Raw genomic sequence first — 18,023 nt, 5'->3', positions numbered from 1 at the left:
ATAGAAATATAACTAATGTAAAAGTTGCAGTCCATTCACCTCAAGCAAACGGACAAGCAGAAAGAGTAAACATAAATCTAGTGGGTATGCTTTCAAAACTAAGTGATCAGGTGCGCTACGGTGACTGGGTAAAAGAATTGGGGAAAATTCAGTTTGCATTTAATCAGCCTTATCATGAGTTTCATATTCCCCGAACCGGTTCACTTTTCAATCTTGGTTTCCATGGTTTTACTATGGGCGGATGACAAATTTTCGGGTGAATTTTTATTTCAGGCGAAACTCAGGATAAGGCAGAATAACTCCGTGAACAGGTCAATAGGAACAACACCAAGCCAAGCCCTTTATGGCGTAAACCAAAGGGGCGAAACCAAGGCGTATTCAATAAGGTGGTATCGGTACGACAATAAAAAAATGTACATTTATTTTGTTTTTGCTTTTGCGGTGAGGACTGTCTAAAATTTCTTTCAACGGATGTGAAAGAGAAGAGAAAACAATAAACAATCAACTGCTCCAGCCAATCAACAGCAGCCATTTGAGCCGTGAGGCGAAGAAAAATAAAAGGGTACTGCTATCACCTATTGAATACACGTTGGGCGAAACTGTAGATAAGCTTACAGAATATCTAGAATTCAGAGTCGCGAAGAAAAGTAGCAGAAGTATTTTTAAGCAGAACCTCTTTCTGCGTAGGCGGCCTGAGGCCGCGCTTAGTGATGATAACTCTCACAAAGTAGAATTCTCTTTCTGTGTTGCGAAAAAAAGGAGCAGAAGTATTTATAAGCAGAACTTCTCTCTGCGTAGGCGGCCTACGGCCGCGCTTAGGAATCATAACCCCCACAAAGTAGAATTCTCTTTCTGTGTTGCGAAGAAAAGAAGCAGAAGTATTTTTGAGCAGAACTACTTTTTACGTAGGCGGCCTGTGACCGCGCTTAGGAGTTCAAACCCTCACGAAGTATAATTATCTTTCTGTGTTGCGAAGAAAATGAGCAGAGGTATTTTTGAGCAGAACTTCTTTCTTTGTAGGCGGCCTGTGGCCGCGCTTAGGAATCATAACCCTCACAAAGTAGAATTCTCTTTCTGTGTTGCGAAGAAAAGAAGCAGAAGTATCCTTGAGCAGAACTTCTTTCTTAGGGATTATAACCCTCACAAAGCAGAATTGTCTTTCTGTGTTGCGAAGAAAATGAGGAGAAGTATTTTGAGCAGAACTTCTTTCTCTGCAGGCGGCCTGCGGCCGCGCTTAGGGATTATAACCATCACAAAGTAAAATTCTCTTTCTGTGTCGCGAAGAAAAGAAGCAAGTGTATTATTGAGCAGAACTCTTTCTGCGTAGGCGGCCTGTGGCCGCGCTTAGGGATTATAACCCTCACAAAGTAGAATTCACTTTCTATGTCGCGAAGAAAATGGGCAGAAGTATTTTTGAGCAGAACTTCTTTCCGCGTAGGCAGTAGAATCCTCACGCGGAAACGACTAAACGGATTTGCATGAGATTTTGTACACAGATAGCTTATGGGCCAGATTGGTTAATAGGCTATTTTTTAAGAGTTGCCACCTGTTAAAAAAAGGCGTGAGTACTAGGTACTCATGAAATTTGATGTGTATACATATGCGAACGGCAAAGCATAAAAGTACGTTTACATATAAATATAATCTCAATCAAAGCTCGTTAGCTGTCAAATTGGTTGTGCTTGTTATTCACACAACTCGAGGAAAAGTTAAACTTCTTCTCTGTGCCACCGTGGTCACTTTTTTTTGCAACACATATTAGGCCATTTAAATATATTTTAACTGAATATTTTATTAAAAATACCTTTATAAACCTATTTTCCTTACTAGCGTCAATTTTTTTTTACTTTAACATTTGACATTCCTCCTCTTATTCGCAAGTATAATCGATAAAACTGGGTTGGACACCAAAAAGTTATCGGTTTAATCTGAGATATTTTTAATTATAATTTTGCATGGCTAATCTCTTTTTCTAATAACGGATTAGGGAGTCAAGCTCGAAAATTAGGATAATATTTTTATATATAAAGGCGATTCAGTTACACACATACAAATGTGGGTTAGGTTAGAAATTAAACATTAATTTCACTTAATTTTATTCATTTTGCTGATTTAATTTATTTATTCATTTTCATTTTTAATTCTTTTAATACATGACATTATAGGTATGATTGATAAAATATACTTGTGACTCAAGGGCGTTAAAATATCTTGGAAACACCGCATATAGGTAGATTTTCAAGTTTTATGCGGCAAAAAATATTTTATTGCCTCTATCTACTCAAAATTGTTTATCAAATGTAAAATTGAAATAATTTGTATTACAGATAGGTTATATTAATAAAATATATATATTAGCAAATAATTTACTATTTAAATATATTGACTACCTTTATTTATAAAATGTGTGTACACTATCATTGGTTAATTAGTTTTCGCTTTCAGAATCTTCGCTGGCCTCAAACTATTCCTTAGGCACATCTTTGACAACGGATTTAGAGGGTAACAGCAGCTTTATTGTGTCTGGGGAAAACGATTTGATATTTTTTCTTTTTTTGGTCATGAACCGAAATACTGCTTAAAAACGAGTCCGAGCTCATCAACAGCCGGTTATATATGTCACGGTTACATACTTCACGAGAAAACTTCCGGGAATAATTTTCTCGGTAGTGTTTGTTGTGGGCCTCTTGAGCCTCGCCGATAATTGTCCTATTGTTAATAAGGAATTAGTATCTTGTGCATTGTGGGTGTCATAGGATGCCATGCCGTCGTCGATTCGCCACTTCTCGCTCGCTATGTTGGAGTTCCGGTCGCTTAAAGAAAAATTTTGCATGTGAAAGCAACAACAAAGTTAGCTAGCACGGATAGACGATAGCAAGTTTGGTTGTACCTCATTGAGTTCGTTCCTTTCGCCACTTGCTAACTGAAGGCGAATCGATGACGGCTAATAATCAATTGTAGCGCATTTCCTCTTACTATGCATATGTAATGTATGCAACCATTTGGCAAGCAACAGAGGGTGCTTCTAATGAAAATAAAAATTTTATGCTGAAATACGCATGCTAAGCCCTTCGAAATTTTGTGCTGGGATATGCGTTACAGCTTCGCAAATTTTACCCCTACCGAAACAAAAGATGTATACACATCAAAAAGTTTAATTTATTTAATATGAGGGAACGACTGAATGGATTTGCATGAAAATTTGCACACAGATAGCTTATGACCTACAGTGGAAAATAGGCTACTTTTCTTAAGAGTTGCCACCTGTTAAAAAAGTTTCATAATATTAATACGCGGAAATGACTGAATGGATTTGCATGAAATATTGCAAGGAGATAGCCTATGACCTAGGTTAGAAAGTAGGCTACTTTTTTTAAGAGTTTCCACCTGTTAGAAATGTTTAATTTAATTAATACGCGGAAATGAGTGAACTGATTTGCATGGAAGTTTTCACACAGATAGCTCATGACCTAGGTTGAAAAATAGGCTACTTTTTTTAAGAGTTACCACCTGCTATAAAAGTTTAATTAAATAAATACGCGGAAAAGTCTGAACGGATTTGCATGAAATTTTGCAAGCAGATAGCTTATGACCTACAGTGGAAAATCTGCTAATTTTTTGGAAGAGTTGACATTTCATAACATTTCGCACAGAGATAGCTTATGACCTATGTTGGAAAATAGGCTACTATTTTAAGGGTTATCATGTATTAGGAAAGTTTAATTAAATTAATACGCGTAAATGACTGAACTGATTTGCATGAAAGTTTGCACACAGATAGCTTATGACCTAGACTAGAGAATAAGCTACTTTTTAAGAATTGCCACCTGGTTGAAAATTAAATTTTGCTCAAAGATGGTATATGACCTAGAATGAAAAACAGGCTACTTCCTTAGCCGGTTTTCCGATCAGAGCGAAATTTAGTACACTTACTACGGATTTCGGAAGGATGGTCTTAGATTGAAAGTAAGTCCGATAACTCAAGGCCCCTCCCATACAAATTGGAGTTTTCATATAACATACATATCTCTGGAAGTATTTGTGGGAGAGAACTGAAACTTGGTATAGTGATATCTATGTGAAATCAATGATGACATTAATCGATTGATGTTTTAATCAGTTAGTTAATACGATTAAATTCAATCTGATTACATTTAATCATGATTAATTTTAATCTGACTAAATAGTTAATCGTGACCGCGATTAAAAAATTAATTTTTAATCATTAACTCTTAATTTGATCAAGTAGGTGTGGTGATTACTTAAGTTATGCTGGAATTTCCCTGTGCATAGAAAGCAAGTTAATCCGGAATGGCTAAGTCGGGTTTCCTCATCCATCTAAGCAATTTGATGTGCATTTTCATTAAGATATATACCAACAAACGTTTTACAAACTAGGATTGTAAACGTTCCCAGTTTATGTATTACTAATAACAATAATTATAATTTTTTTATATTATGTGCTTTTTATAAGCGTAAAACACAAAATAATTACTATAACTGGTGTTTGAATTTTTTGCTATGTGTCCGACCGTTAAGACGTTTGACAAAGAACTTGTGCCGGACTTGCCTTGCGGTTGGGTGTACTGGACCAAACAGCGAATTTTCTTGTGTTTGTTTTGTACCAAATTTTTTTTTTCGTAGACTTAGATATAAAATTATACCCAACTGAACTTTTGCCTTACACGTGTATGACCACGTATATATATAATTAACCCACTTGATATGCCTATTTACTAAAAATATGTATATATTTTTTTTTATATTATATTCATATTCAGTACGCGTCTGAATAAGTATTTTGGATCTCGGTGATTTTTTTCTCTTTTGCGTATATTTATATTAAGAAGTATATTTATATTCAGTACGCGACTGAATCATACTTTTGATATTTCTTTAATTTTTTTTTGTCGCGATCGGGTTCGGTAACCGCGGAACTCGGCTAAATCTCAGGATTTTTTATTTTATTTTAACTTTTTTTTCTCGTACGTTCTTGTGGCTTAGGCTATTAACAGCAAGCCTTACTTAACTTAGAGTTTTGTCTCGAATTTTCAATTTTGGGTTGAGCTTTGACTCGGCTTATGGAACAGCAGCTTATGCAAACGCGCAGTGCGTCAGTTAGAGATAGCGGCGTTAGTCAAGCGGGGCCGGAAGGAATACCAGCTATGCCAGCAAATAACCCTCCGGTGATGCATTCACCTGTTGCTGACCATACGGGAGGAGTTCCGCCTCCAATTTCAATGGCCAATCCCGCTCCGGGACTTAAGGTTGATAGCCTACAAAACTCCAGCTTACTTGACACCTCACCACCTGGGACTTTGGTCCAGAATGTTTCCGCCATGACTATGCTTTCGGGAAGACAGGAAAATAATAGGTCTTTGCCAGGGAATACCAGTTTTGATGAAGGTATTGTAGAAGATAGAAGTAGACGTTCTAATGGCGGAGTGCCTGCAGGAGATTCGTGGGTAGGAGTGCTTCACTAGCTCTTACGTACCTCGCAAGAAGAAATGAGAGCTGAAATGAAAACAATGCGGGAAAACATGAACGCATTAAGTGCAGTGGTAACTGCATCTCAAACTGGACCCAGTGGCCCTAGGGACTTTGCTTCTATCGGACGCAATCCGACACAAGCCACTTTGAATAATCGACCAAATTTTACCACCAATATTGTCATTAAGCCACAGGATTGGAAGGTATCCTATGACGGCACCGGTAGTGTTTCAGATTTTCTCTTTAAACTAAATACGTTGTGTGAGAGCACGCTATGTACAGACGAGCAGTTTATGGCAAGCTTCCACCTATTTTTGTCAGGGCGACCTGAGGATTGGTACTGGTTGTTCACCAAGCAAAATCCTGATGCGACTTATCCCTTCTTATGCTACTCTATCAGGCGGGAATTTGGAACCTTAAAAAGTGATAATGAGATAATTATGGAGATCTCAATGCGTCGCCAGAAGGCTAATGAATCGTATGATACGTTTCATATAGATTTATTAGCATTGAACGCGAGACTAAGGAGCCGATGTCGGAAAACCTGCTTATGGACATACTGAAGAGGAAAGTTGACAGCAGCCTGAAATTGAAGCTCTTCAATGCTGGTCCGCAAACTTTACATGACCTACGTGACGTTGCTAGGAACGGCGAACAGATCTTGAAGGAGACCAGGAGCCTGGTACTGAACTATTCAGGGCGGCACGTCAACGAAACCTTGGCTATCACACCGGGCGAATGGACAGGAGAAATGGATGGAGAGGTTGATCCGCAAGTGGAAGCGCTAAATTTCCAGAGGACTAGGAAACCGGACTATTCAGGAATACAGTGCTGGAACGGTGACAAGATGGGACACTGATACATCTATTGCGAGGAAGCTATTCGGAACTTGTTCTGCTTCAAGTGTGGACAGAAGGGGGTGGGCACTCCAAGATGCCTCAGAGATCATCGGAGACAGAGAAACCGCAACCCGAGCGAGAAGGCAATCGGGGATTCTCGTTCGGCACCCTAGCCCCCGAATCAGGGAGTACAGGAGCAGCAGCCTCCTGTACTAAACCAAAAAGTAAGCCAATTCCAGCCAGAACCGTTCGTTTGCATGGAGATGTCAGTAGTTTGGAGAGTAATACCAGTCCCTCGAAAGTTTCACCCCGGGTCATCATAACCTTCCCAGATAGTTCCGATAGTTCTGATTCCGAGTGTATGTTTGCTTCTACAGATAATCCTCTACAGGTTCGAATTATTAGGCCTTCACGTAGGGATGTCGCATGCCAGACTCAATTCCCAGTTAGTTTAGTGCAAAGAGAAAAGGATTATGAACGGATAAGGGCGAATATTTTCGAAGAAGAACCCAAACTTGTGGTTTCGGAAAATATACTACAGTGTAGGAAAAAATATTCTAGCCGAGTAAATATGCGTAAACTTCTGCAAAGTACTAAAATTCTGATAACACCAGATGAGAGACCGCTAGCAAAGATTAAAATATACGATAGTTTCCTAGTGGGTTTGTTGGATTCCGGAGCAAACGTTTCCATTCTTGGAAACGGATCCGAAGATTTCCTAAAGAGAAACAATTTAAAATATCATTCTTTGCACGCGCTTGTTTACACGGCTGATGGAAATCAGCTGAAAAACTCGGCTCGATATCTTTACCGGTCACTTTTAAAAATATTACGAGGACTATTCGATTTTATCTTGTACCGCCATTAATCCAAGAAGCATACCTGGGAGTTGATTTCTCGAAGTCATTTGCGTTAGCTCCCGATGTATTTCCAACCGTTTCTTGCTTAGATTTTATAAAAGTGAAGATGAGCCAAACTTCCATCAGCTCACACCAGATCAGAAGATTGCATTGCAAGAAGTTGTTCAGGAGTTTCCCTCGTTCGAAAAGCTAGGACTAGGGTCAAACCAGTATAGACACGGGTGATGCGGTGCCAATTAAAAGTAAGCACTTTCCTCTTTCACCACCCAGGCTATAGCGAAATTGAAAGGCTACTCAAGATGGGAGTGATTGAGGAATCAAGTTCACCATGGTGTAGTCCAGTGGTACTAGTCCGGAAACCAGGCAAAGGCAGACTGTGCATGGATTCCAGGAAGGTGAACGCGGTCACCAAGAAGGAGTCGTATCCGTTGCCCCATATTAATGGGTTGTTGAGCAGGTTAAAGGATACATACTTTATAAGTGGTATTAATTTAAAGGATGCTTTCTTCCAAATCAAATTAATGGAATCGTCTAAGGAAAAGACGGCATTTGCGGTTCCAGAGAAGCCATTGTACCACCTTAAAGTAATGCCCTTTGGCCTGTGCAATGGACCACAATTAATGAGTCGGCTGATGGATAAGGCTATTCCTTCACGATTGCGGGAGAACGTCTTTGTCTAGCTGGATGACCTGATGGTGTGCAGCTCAAACTTCGAAGATCATTTGGAATTGCTGAAGGAAGTGGCGAAATGCTTGCGGGATGTGGGACTCACTATCAACGTAAAGAAGAGCAAGTTCTGCCTGAAGGAAATTCGGTATCTCGGGTACTTGATAGGGAATGGTTGTTTGAAAGTAGACCCAGGCAAAATATAAGCCGTAAAGGATTTTCTGATTTCAAAGTCTCCTCGTCAGGTTCGCAGGTTTATAGGAATGGCAAATTGGTACAGGTCGTTTATTACCAATTTTGCAGATTTGGCGGGTTCCATGATAGATTGCCTTCGAAAGTCACCTGGTCCATTTAAGTATACTCCTGAGGCTGTTGAAGCATTTGGAAAGCTTAAAGTTACACTCTGTTCAGCGCCTGTCCTGGCACAACCAGAACTCGTAATTCAATGTGATGCATCCAAAATAGGGGTAGTGGCATGTTATTCCAGCTCGATGAGCAAGGGGCAGAGCATTCCATAGCTTTCGTATCAAAGAAGCTGAATAATGCTCAGCGTAATTATACGGTCAGCGAGCTGGAATGCCTCGCCGCAATAGTTAGCGTCAAGCGTTTTAGACCATACATTGAAGGATTGCCTTTCCAAATAATTACTGACCACTTAAGTCTCAAGTGGCTAATGACACAAAAAGACTTGAGTGACAGGCTGGCAAGATGGTCGCTTCTATTGCAAAGATACAGCTTTAGGATGGAGCATGGCAAAGGTTCTTTAAATGTTGTGCGGGACACCCTTTCGCTTTTTGACGTGGACGAACTCTCTTCTACCCCACCTCTAGAAATTGACTTGGCATCACCGGAATTCCCGGGTGTAGAGTACTCGGAGCTTCGTGAAACAATTGAAAACAATCAAGAAGGGTTACCCGATCTGCGCATAGTCGAAAGTAGAGTTTACAAAAGAGTGATGTTTCGAAGAGGTGTTGAAGAGGAAGAGGATTCGCTCTGGTGTTTGTGGTTACCGGAAGGGCTGGCGGAGCTCGCAATCAAATGCTCACATGATTCCAATGCTAGTTACCATGGAGGTTGGCAAAAGACTTTAGAGCGTGTTCAGCAGAAATATTTTTGGCCGCAAATGGCAAAGGACATACGCCTTTATGTGAATCGATGCGAAACCTGCAAAGCCGTGAAAGCCACGAATCAAGTGTCCAGACCACCTATGGGCCCTCATATCCGAGAGGGCATTCCAGCGTCTTTATTGCGATTTCTTCGGACCCTATCCAGGTTTAAAGCGAAGAATCCAGTTTTTGTTCATAGTGCTAGACCATTTTTCCAAATACGTATTTTTGAAGGCGATGCAAAACGCGACATCGGCAAATGTAATTAGCTTCTTTAGTACAGAGATTTTTCCAGTTTTCGGGGTCCCTCAATTCGTCCATAGTGATAACGGGAAGCAATTCATTTCGAAGGAGATGCAGCAGTTTTTTGAAAACTACGGGGTTGTTCACATTAAGACGGGGTTATACTCACCGCAGGCTAACGCCTCTGAACGCGTGAACAGAGAGATTGTTTCGACAGTTAGAATATTCCTGAAAGACAAACAAGATCACATGGACTGGGACAAACATATTCCCGAAATTCTGTCGGTTTTAAGAAGCGATTGCCGTACGTCGATACAGAGCTCGCCTTACTACGCGTTATTTGGACAAAATATGATACAACATGCGGCAGCCTATAACATCCTGGAGAAAATTGGTAGCCTAAGACAAGACGAAGTCCCGATTACAAGCAGAGCTGATAAGCTAGCAACCATTCGCGAACACATACGAAGGAACCTTGAGCTAGCGCAAAACAGAGCGGCGAACACGTACAACAAACGCACGCGGGTTGTGAATTACCGTTACCGGGAAGGACAAGAAGTATTCCGGAAAAACTTCGCGCTTACCAATTTTACGCAAGGCATAAGTGCTAAATTCTTGCCTAAATATATTAAGTGTCGTGTTCTGCGAAAGGTAGGCAATGCTTTGTACGATTTAAGAGACTTGAATGGCAAACCGATCGGGAGGTTCCATGCATCTGGCATCCGGCCGTGACAGTGTCATCTGTCACGGAGAGCGATCCGAAAGTAAAGTAGTTTATTCCAAAATTAATAATCACGTTTTTCTTAAATTTTTATATATACACGTTTTTTCCAATATTAAACTTAGCGATAGGGTAAAACCTTGACCGCCCGCAGACTGCCCGGGGTCCAACTTTGCATGGCTTTTCCTCGAAGCTAAGTCATGAAGGGCTGTAACTCGCTTCTGTAACTCTTCCCTGCCGATCATTCCTCTGCTGGTAGAGAATATACGTCATTCTCTACTACTCATTAGCAGTAGAGAACAAGGCCCAGGTAGAGAAGCGGAACAGAAACGTGCTACTGGACTACCGGAGGGGTCGTACTGTGAAGACTGACTAAGTTCGGCAATTGGGGGGTGGCTAACTCTAGCCAACAAATGTGAATAGATTAATTTTTTTTTGTCTCTTACTGTCCTTTTCACTGGGCGCTTTGGCGGTCGGGGACAAACCGTCCAGTATTCCTCCTCGAGCATCTATATTCATAGGACATTCACGCGCGCTCCCACCGGCAGTCGTGAACTGCCTGACAATCCGCACTCCCATTCGATTGTCTTTTAGGAGCTTTGATGAGTTCTCCTTTAAGAAAATGTCTCTTGTGTCGCAAAGCTATAATGAATAGGAAACAAAATAAATATATATACACGTTTTTCCCAGCTGCCGGACGGCTATAAACTGGCGGCCAAGTGTCCTTTTCAGGACAGCCTGCCCTGTGTTCGTCTTAGCAGTGTTGAACTAGTGTTAAGACCGACTAAGTTCGGCAGTTTGGGTGGTAGGCTTCTCTGGCCTAAAGCAATAGAGAACTACCGCAACACCGGACTTGAAATTTTCCCAGAGTTTACTCGGTTTAATTCTAACTCAAGCATTTCGAAAAGAACGCTATATCAACCCATACTTAGTCACACAACCGGGATTGAGTTCCGAGTCGAATATGCTATTTTTTATTTATGTTTTTTCTTTACCAGAATTACGGAAACCACCCTGACTTACTGAAACCCCTTCATTGTTTTACGAATGCAAGAATATTAGGAGTTTGGCTCAGTATTAACTAAATCAGTAGACGTATTGTTTCAGAGACCGACTACACAATAACGAGTCCACCCAGCATTACCATCGAATACTGACGCGGAAAATAGTAAAGCGTTGACTTCGGTATTTTAGTAATATCAAACTAACCTTAATAAGCTACAAATACTGCGTCTGACGAACTCTACCTATACCTGACGAACTACAGAGTAGTATAATTTGTTTTTGCCTGGCTAATTACTGATTTTTTGAGACTTTATCTTATGGGTGAGTCGTGCTCCACGTTCTTGCGATTTTACCACCTAACTCTCTTGCGGACGCCTTGTGGAGACAGTAAACCCTTTTTCCTGTTCGCTTCCGTGACGAGTCGGGAAGTGAAGCAGGTTTGTTATGGGTTACTGTTCGCCGCACAAAACGTAAATACTTTATTCTTCGGCTTATAGCGCACCCGGTAGCATGTCAGAAATTTCGTCATCTCATATTTTTCTAGAGTGTACGGCAACGCTAAAACCGCATGGAAGGTCTGCCATTTTGACGATAGCTGTGTTCCTTGCGGGCAGTTGTCGCTTTCCAGAGGAGGCTAGTGATAGTTTGTGACAATTGTCTGTAATTGCCCGTCTTCACAGGATGGAGTTTATATCTTGACACATATGTTAGAATATAGAGAGTAATACATATCGGGGCTTATATCTTGGCATCTATTGCGATAAATTACTAGTTTGACAGCTACGTTTCCCTCAGCGCTAAATCTTTCTGGCGGCAACATTATCCATATTTTGACATACTCACTGTGCCGAAACCCAAACACACGCTCGTGCGAAGCTCTAATTTTGCGTGTTATTGAAATTGTCAAATCTACATCTATTCTATAACTTACAAGTAACGTACGTTCTCTTGGTTTTTATCAGATTCCATTTTGATTTTCATTCTATATTGCCGCCAACAATATTATGCGTAGATAATATTTGCAAACTGTCAAATTTTTGATACTGAGTCCACAACCTAGGTAAAATTTGACAGTTTGCAAATATTATCTACGCATAATATTGTTGGCGGCAATATAGAATGAAAATCAAAATGGAATCTGATAAAAACCAAGAGAACGTACGTTACTTGTAAGTTATAGAATAGATGTAGATTTGACCGGATACCGTCGAGATCGCGAGCGAGATAATGGTGGAGGTTTAGCGTTTATCACGCACCACACCGAGCAGTATCGTCTCATTAAGGCAGCCATCGACCGCAGGGATACCATCCTAGAATGTCAGGGTATTGCTATCCGGTCAGGCGATGTTGAGTTCGAAATATTTAACGTATACATACCCCCTGTCACCAGCTGCCCGGCAGGATATCACCCTGAAATAGGTGCGCTACTCAGAGGTGAAAGCCGTGTGGTAGTTGATTACTTTAACGCGCACCATGATCTTTGGCACTCAAGCCTGTCAAATGATCGTAGGGGAATACATCTGGCTGAGCAGATAGACGACTCGACATTCTGCACAATGAACGACGACGCACCCACCAGAATTATGGGCAGCTGCTGCAGCTCCCCAGATCTAACAATTGTCAGCGCTGGTCTGATAAACAGCGTATCATGGCGACCTATGCTGACTGTAGCATCAGACCATCTGTCCATAGTCATCTCAATTGATAAACCTGCCGACTTTGCTTCCGTGGATCACCGGACTTATGTCAACTTTTCCAAAGCTGACTGGAAAGGCTTCACGTATGTTACTGAGGGCGCCTTCACTACACTACCCATACCAACCGACGTTCATGTAGGTGAACGTAAGTTCCGCAGGGTTGTCAACGTTGCTGCAGCTCGCTTCATCCCAGCAGGATGTATTAAGGATCCACGTCCGAATTTTCCTGCCGAAGCGGCTGTTCTAGCTGATGAGCGCGACAACCTTCGTCAGGCCTATCCCGGGAATCCCCGTATTAAGGATCTCAATTCGGAGATTCGGCAACTTGTGAACGTACATAAGCGGAAGAAATGGGAAGAGCATATGAAGACCTGCAACTTCGCCTCTGGTGTGAGCAAGCTTTGGTCAACCGTGAGGTCGTTGTCCAACCCGACGAAGCGCGACGACAGAGTCGAGATAGACTTTGGTGACCACGCTTCGTCGGACCCGGAGAGATGCGCGACCTATTTTAGCCGGCAGTTCATTCCGCATCCTCCGGTGGATAAAGCCAAACGTCGAGTGACCAGAAGGCTGCACAAAATGCCAAAACCTAGTGCGCCTCTTGTTTTCACCAGCGGTGAGGTAAGGGTAGCCATCGGGGAGGCGAAAGTCTCCAAAGCCAATTGACCCGACGGAATATGCATGTTGATGCTGAAAAATTTGGGTCCTGCGGGAGTAGCGTACCTAACGGAGGTCCTCAACCTGTCTATGGCCACTCTCGTCATTCCAGACATCTGGAAAATGGGGAGAGTGGTCCCACTGCTCAAACCGGGGAAACCAGCCAACAAAGGAGAGTCTTATCGCCCAATTACTCTCCTTTCCCCGGTAGCGAAGACACTCGAGGCCCTGCTGCTCCCGTACTTCACGAACCACCTGACCCCACCGAAGCATCAACATGGGCTCCGTAAAGTGCATAGTACAACAACAGCACTTAACGCCATAAACACTCAGATAACTCGTGGCCTAAACCGAAACCGCCCCTGTGAGAGAACAATTCTAGTGGCGTTGGACCTGTCCAATGCGTTCGACACTGTCAGTCATTCAACGCTACGAGAAGATATAGAGGTCTCCTCACTCCCACAGGGACTCAAACGGTGGTCGGCGAATTACCTGGGTGGTCGACACTCGTCAGTAATCTTTAGACACAAAACTAGCAAGCCACGTAAAGTTAAACAAGGGGTACCACAGGGTGGTGTCCTGTCCCCGCTACTGTTTAATTATTACATATCAAAGCTTCCGTAGCCACCAGAGGGTGTTAATATAGTCTCGTATGCTGACGATTTTTCGATCATGTCGTCTGGGAATGGAATTGATGACTTGTGCTCAAAAGTAAACGGTTACCTCTCCGAACTTTCTCGCTTCTTCACTGCAAGGAGCCTTGCCCTATCCCCTGTGAAATGCTCGGGAACCCTTTTCACCACCTGGACGAAGGAGGTCAGACTGCCACTGGGTATTCACGCCGATGGCGTAACAATACCGACGGTGAATAACCCGAAAATCGTCGGAGTTACCTTGGACAGTCTGCTCTCCTTCTCGGCGCATACAACCGCAATTGTCAACAAAGTACAGAGCCGCAACAATGTCCTCAAGTCGCTGGCCGGCCGCACTTGGGGCAAAGATAAAGAAACGTTGTTGGCAACATACAAGGCATTTGGCCGACCGGTTCTAAACTACGCAGCGCTCGTATGGTCGCCGGGGACTAGCAGGACGCAGTGGATGAAACTGCAGACCTGCCAAAACACGGCATTACGAACTGCGACAGGATGCCTCCTGTTGACGCCTCAACACCACCTCCATGACGAGGCCCAGATGCTCCCTGTAAAGGAGCATAACATAATGCTCTGCAAGCAGTTCCTCGCTGGGAGCCCTCGCCACGGCACGTCAGGAGGCATCTTTACGAACTGACAGACGAAGTCCAGAGGTATATCAAACAACCTCTGGACCAAAACAAAAAAAAAACAAAACCAAGAAGTGGAATTTTTATCGAGGATGAGTTCAGATCAAAATAACGCAACCCCCTACAACTGTCAAAATGTGCAAATCTGTACAAATATACATAACGTGTGATGCCTGCTTAAAATATTGAGCGTGTAGCAGGCGCTAAATACTAACAAATTCGCGCCATTTGATTGGATATCGTAACTTTTGTTACTTGGGGAAACAGATATTTCTTTGCCACAGATAATTCTGCTTTTTTATAACAATAAAAATTCGATTATGACGGATTCTGAACATTATATTCGGGATATACAGCGTGAATACATCGATTTTTTAGATGATGACGAAGATCAAGGTATTTATTCAGGATTAATTAAAGACATGGTTGCGGAAAAGAGCCGTCGGTTGATTGTCAACATCAACGATCTGAAGCGCAAGAATGCCCAGCGTGCCCAAGGTCTCCTTTCCAACGCATGCGACGAGCAGCTGGCTTTTGGACGAGCACTTAAAGAATATGTTGCTACCGTAGATCCTTCTTATGCAAAACAACATGAGGACTTCTTTGTTGGATTTGAAGGTTGCTTTGGAAATCGGCATGTCACACCACGTTCACTAACATCTGTGTAAGCTAAGTAGTTATATTATTGGTATTTTGCTCATATGCTCTACACGTTTACATATGTTTTGTACATACTTATTTACATACGATATTTGTGTTTATTCAATAGCTACTTAGGAAATTTAGTATGCGTTGAAGGTATTGTTACAAAGGTCTCTTTGATTCATCCAAAAGTAGTCCGAAGTGTACATTACTGTCCAGCAACAAAAAAAGTAATGGAGAGAAAATACACAGATTTAACTTCGTTTGAAGCAATCCCCTCAAGTGCCATATACCCTACAAAAGATGATGAAGGAAATTTGCTCGAGACGGAATTCGGACTATCAATTTATAAAGATCATCAAACAATAACAATACAAGAAATGCCTGAAAAGGCCCCAGCAGGTCAATTGCCACGCTCTGTGGATATTATTTGCGACGACGACATGGTAGACCGTTGTAAACCCGGGGATCGTGTACAGATAGTTGGTAGTTACCGTTGTCTCCCTGGAAAATTTGGAGGTTATACTTCCGGAACTTTTCGCACAGTTTTGTTGTCCAATAATATTTCACTTTTAAGTAAAGATAGTAACATGGATATTACTCGTGAAGACATCATTATGTGTAAAAAACTCGCTAAAAATAATGATATTTTCAATCTGCTATCCAAAAGTTTGGCACCTTCGATTCACGGACATACATTCGTAAAGAGAGCAATATTATGTCTATTGTTAGGAGGCGTGGAAAAAGTATTGCCAAATGGTACTCGGTTGCGAGGTGACATAAACGTTCTTCTTATAGGCGATCCAAGTGTGGCAAAGTCCCAGTTGTTGCGGTATGTATTAAATACCGCACCTCGAGCGATACCGACAACAGGTCGAGGTTCAAGTGGTGTAGGTCTAACTGCTGCTGTTACCACAGATCAGGAGACTGGTGAAAGGCGATTAGAAGCGGGTGCAATGGTATTAGCTGATCGGGGTGTTGTTTGTATCGACGAATTTGATAAGATGAGTGACATTGATCGCACTGCTATTCATGAAGTAATGGAACAAGGTCGTGTTACAATATCGAAAGCTGGTATTCATGCGTCTTTAAATGCACGTTGCTCAGTTTTAGCAGCTGCTAATCCAGTATATGGAAGGGTACAGAAGTTTTAGTAAACTTTTATACATTGGAAATGTTCTTAATTTTGAATTTTTTATTTAGTATGATCAATACAAAACACCAATGGAGAACATCGGGCTTCAAGATTCGCTTCTTTCGCGTTTCGACTTATTATTCGTGATGTTGGATGTGATTGATAGCGATATTGATCAAATGATTTCTGATCATGTTGTGCGCATGCACCGTTACCGGTATAATTTATATTTTATTACGTTTTATATTTTAAAGAACAGTCGTATTTGTGTTTAGTAATCCTAAAGAAGCAGATGGTGAACCTCTTTCTATGGGAAGCTCTTATGCAGATTCTTTATCATTCACTTCAAACTCGGACGCGGTAAATTTGATACACTAGTAACTAAATTTAATAGTTTTAATAATATATCATAAATTTACAGAAAAAAGAAACTGAAATCTATGAAAAATACGACCCTTTGTTGCATGGTAGATCGCGAAAGCGACAAGAAAAAATTTTGTCCGTAGATTTTATGCGCAAATATATTCATATTGCAAAATGCATGAAACCAAAGTTGAGCGAACAAGCATGTGAAGCTATTGCTACCGAGTATTCCTCTTTACGTTCGCAAGAAAATATACAATCGGATGTTGCACGAACCCAACCAGTGACTGCTCGAACTTTGGAGACTCTCATTCGACTTGCTACAGCCCATGCGCGAGCTAGAATGTCAAAAACTGTAACTGCTGATGATGCCCAAGCTGCTATAGAGTTGGTGCAGTTTGCTTATTTCAAAAAAGTATTGGAGAAAGAAAAAGGTAATAAACGTCGACGTGATGGAGTTTCTTCTGATGAAGACGAAACTACTCCTAATCAGAAGTCTCCTCGAAAAAGTAAGAGGACGCGCAAAGATCCTTCTGAGCAAGAGACGTCGAATGTAGTATATGATACCGATGAAGAGGTAGAAACTCCTCAGCCAGACGCTGGGGACTTAACTCGGCGTGAAACAAGACGTTCACTTTCAGTTCGCAAGCCATCTACCGTAGGCGATAGGGGTTCACAGTCAATCGAAGAAAACACTGAAGAAACACCACCCTCTATATCGCAAGCAAGGTTGACCGATTTCAAAAACAGTTTGCAACGATTGTTCCGAGAAGCTCGCGAACAGAGTTTATCTCTCGAGCGTATCACCGCAGACATTAATGAAAATAATGCTGAACAATTCTCTAGTTCCGAAATTGAGGCAGCCGTGCATCAAATGACCGATGATAATCAAGTCATGGTTGCTGACGGCATTGTTTTCCTAATATAATTTGCGTAAATTTTAAAATAGCTACATGAGTACATTACCGTATCAATTTAATAATACTTTCCGATATATGCACCACCGAAAATGCCTGAGACTCGTTGCTTATAAGCGTGAAATGCTTGTATGAAAATCCCGCTTTTAAGCCATGATTGGGCTTATATTGAAAACCTCTGTTATATGCATTACCGGTTCCTATATGTAGCTGAACCACACAAACTACCACTATTAAATAAATTTTCATTTAAAATAGTAACAAATTGAGGTTTAATTTATATAAATATCTACACTTTTTCCAACAGTATTTCAGAAAAACACAAATGTATTTCAGAAAAGGTCAAATGCGTAATTAAAAACAGTAAGGCATGATCAAATTACAGTAAGGCATGATAAAAATA

General features: G+C 41.5%; 1 protein-coding gene across 1 annotated transcript; it reads left to right on the top strand.

Annotated features, from left to right (window-relative positions):
* The first annotated feature begins 14,791 nt into the window (after positions 1–14,791).
* Positions 14,792–17,881, top strand: LOC118752451 (DNA replication licensing factor Mcm3). The gene is made up of 5 exons (XM_036487368.1): positions 14,792–15,227; positions 15,333–16,344; positions 16,409–16,557; positions 16,616–16,700; positions 16,762–17,881. Exons 1-5 carry the CDS (start codon positions 14,884–14,886, stop codon positions 17,629–17,631), a joined length of 2,460 nt encoding a protein of 819 aa, XP_036343261.1. The 5' UTR covers positions 14,792–14,883; the 3' UTR covers positions 17,632–17,881.
* Positions 17,882–18,023: the final 142 nt, after the last annotated feature.

Source organism: Rhagoletis pomonella, unplaced genomic scaffold (genome assembly GCF_013731165.1).
Source record: "Rhagoletis pomonella isolate Grant_MI unplaced genomic scaffold, Rhpom_1.0 Rhpom_scaffold_01515, whole genome shotgun sequence".
NCBI classification, from domain to species: domain Eukaryota; kingdom Metazoa; phylum Arthropoda; class Insecta; order Diptera; family Tephritidae; genus Rhagoletis; species Rhagoletis pomonella.
This window is presented reverse-complemented; position numbering and strand designations above follow the sequence as displayed.

What these genes read in the sequence shown, in the direction of transcription:
- LOC118752451 (XM_036487368.1), top strand. Translation starts at nt 14,884, where the DNA reads ATGACGGATTCTGAACATTATATTCGGGATATACAGCGTGAATACATC. An exon ending in CCACGTTCACTAACATCTGT is followed by an intron (nt 15,228 to 15,332) that starts GTAAGCTAAGTA and finishes TTTATTCAATAG; the next exon opens with CTACTTAGGAAATTTAGTAT. An exon ending in GTGCGCATGCACCGTTACCG is followed by an intron (nt 16,558 to 16,615) that starts GTATAATTTATA and finishes ATTTGTGTTTAG; the next exon opens with TAATCCTAAAGAAGCAGATG.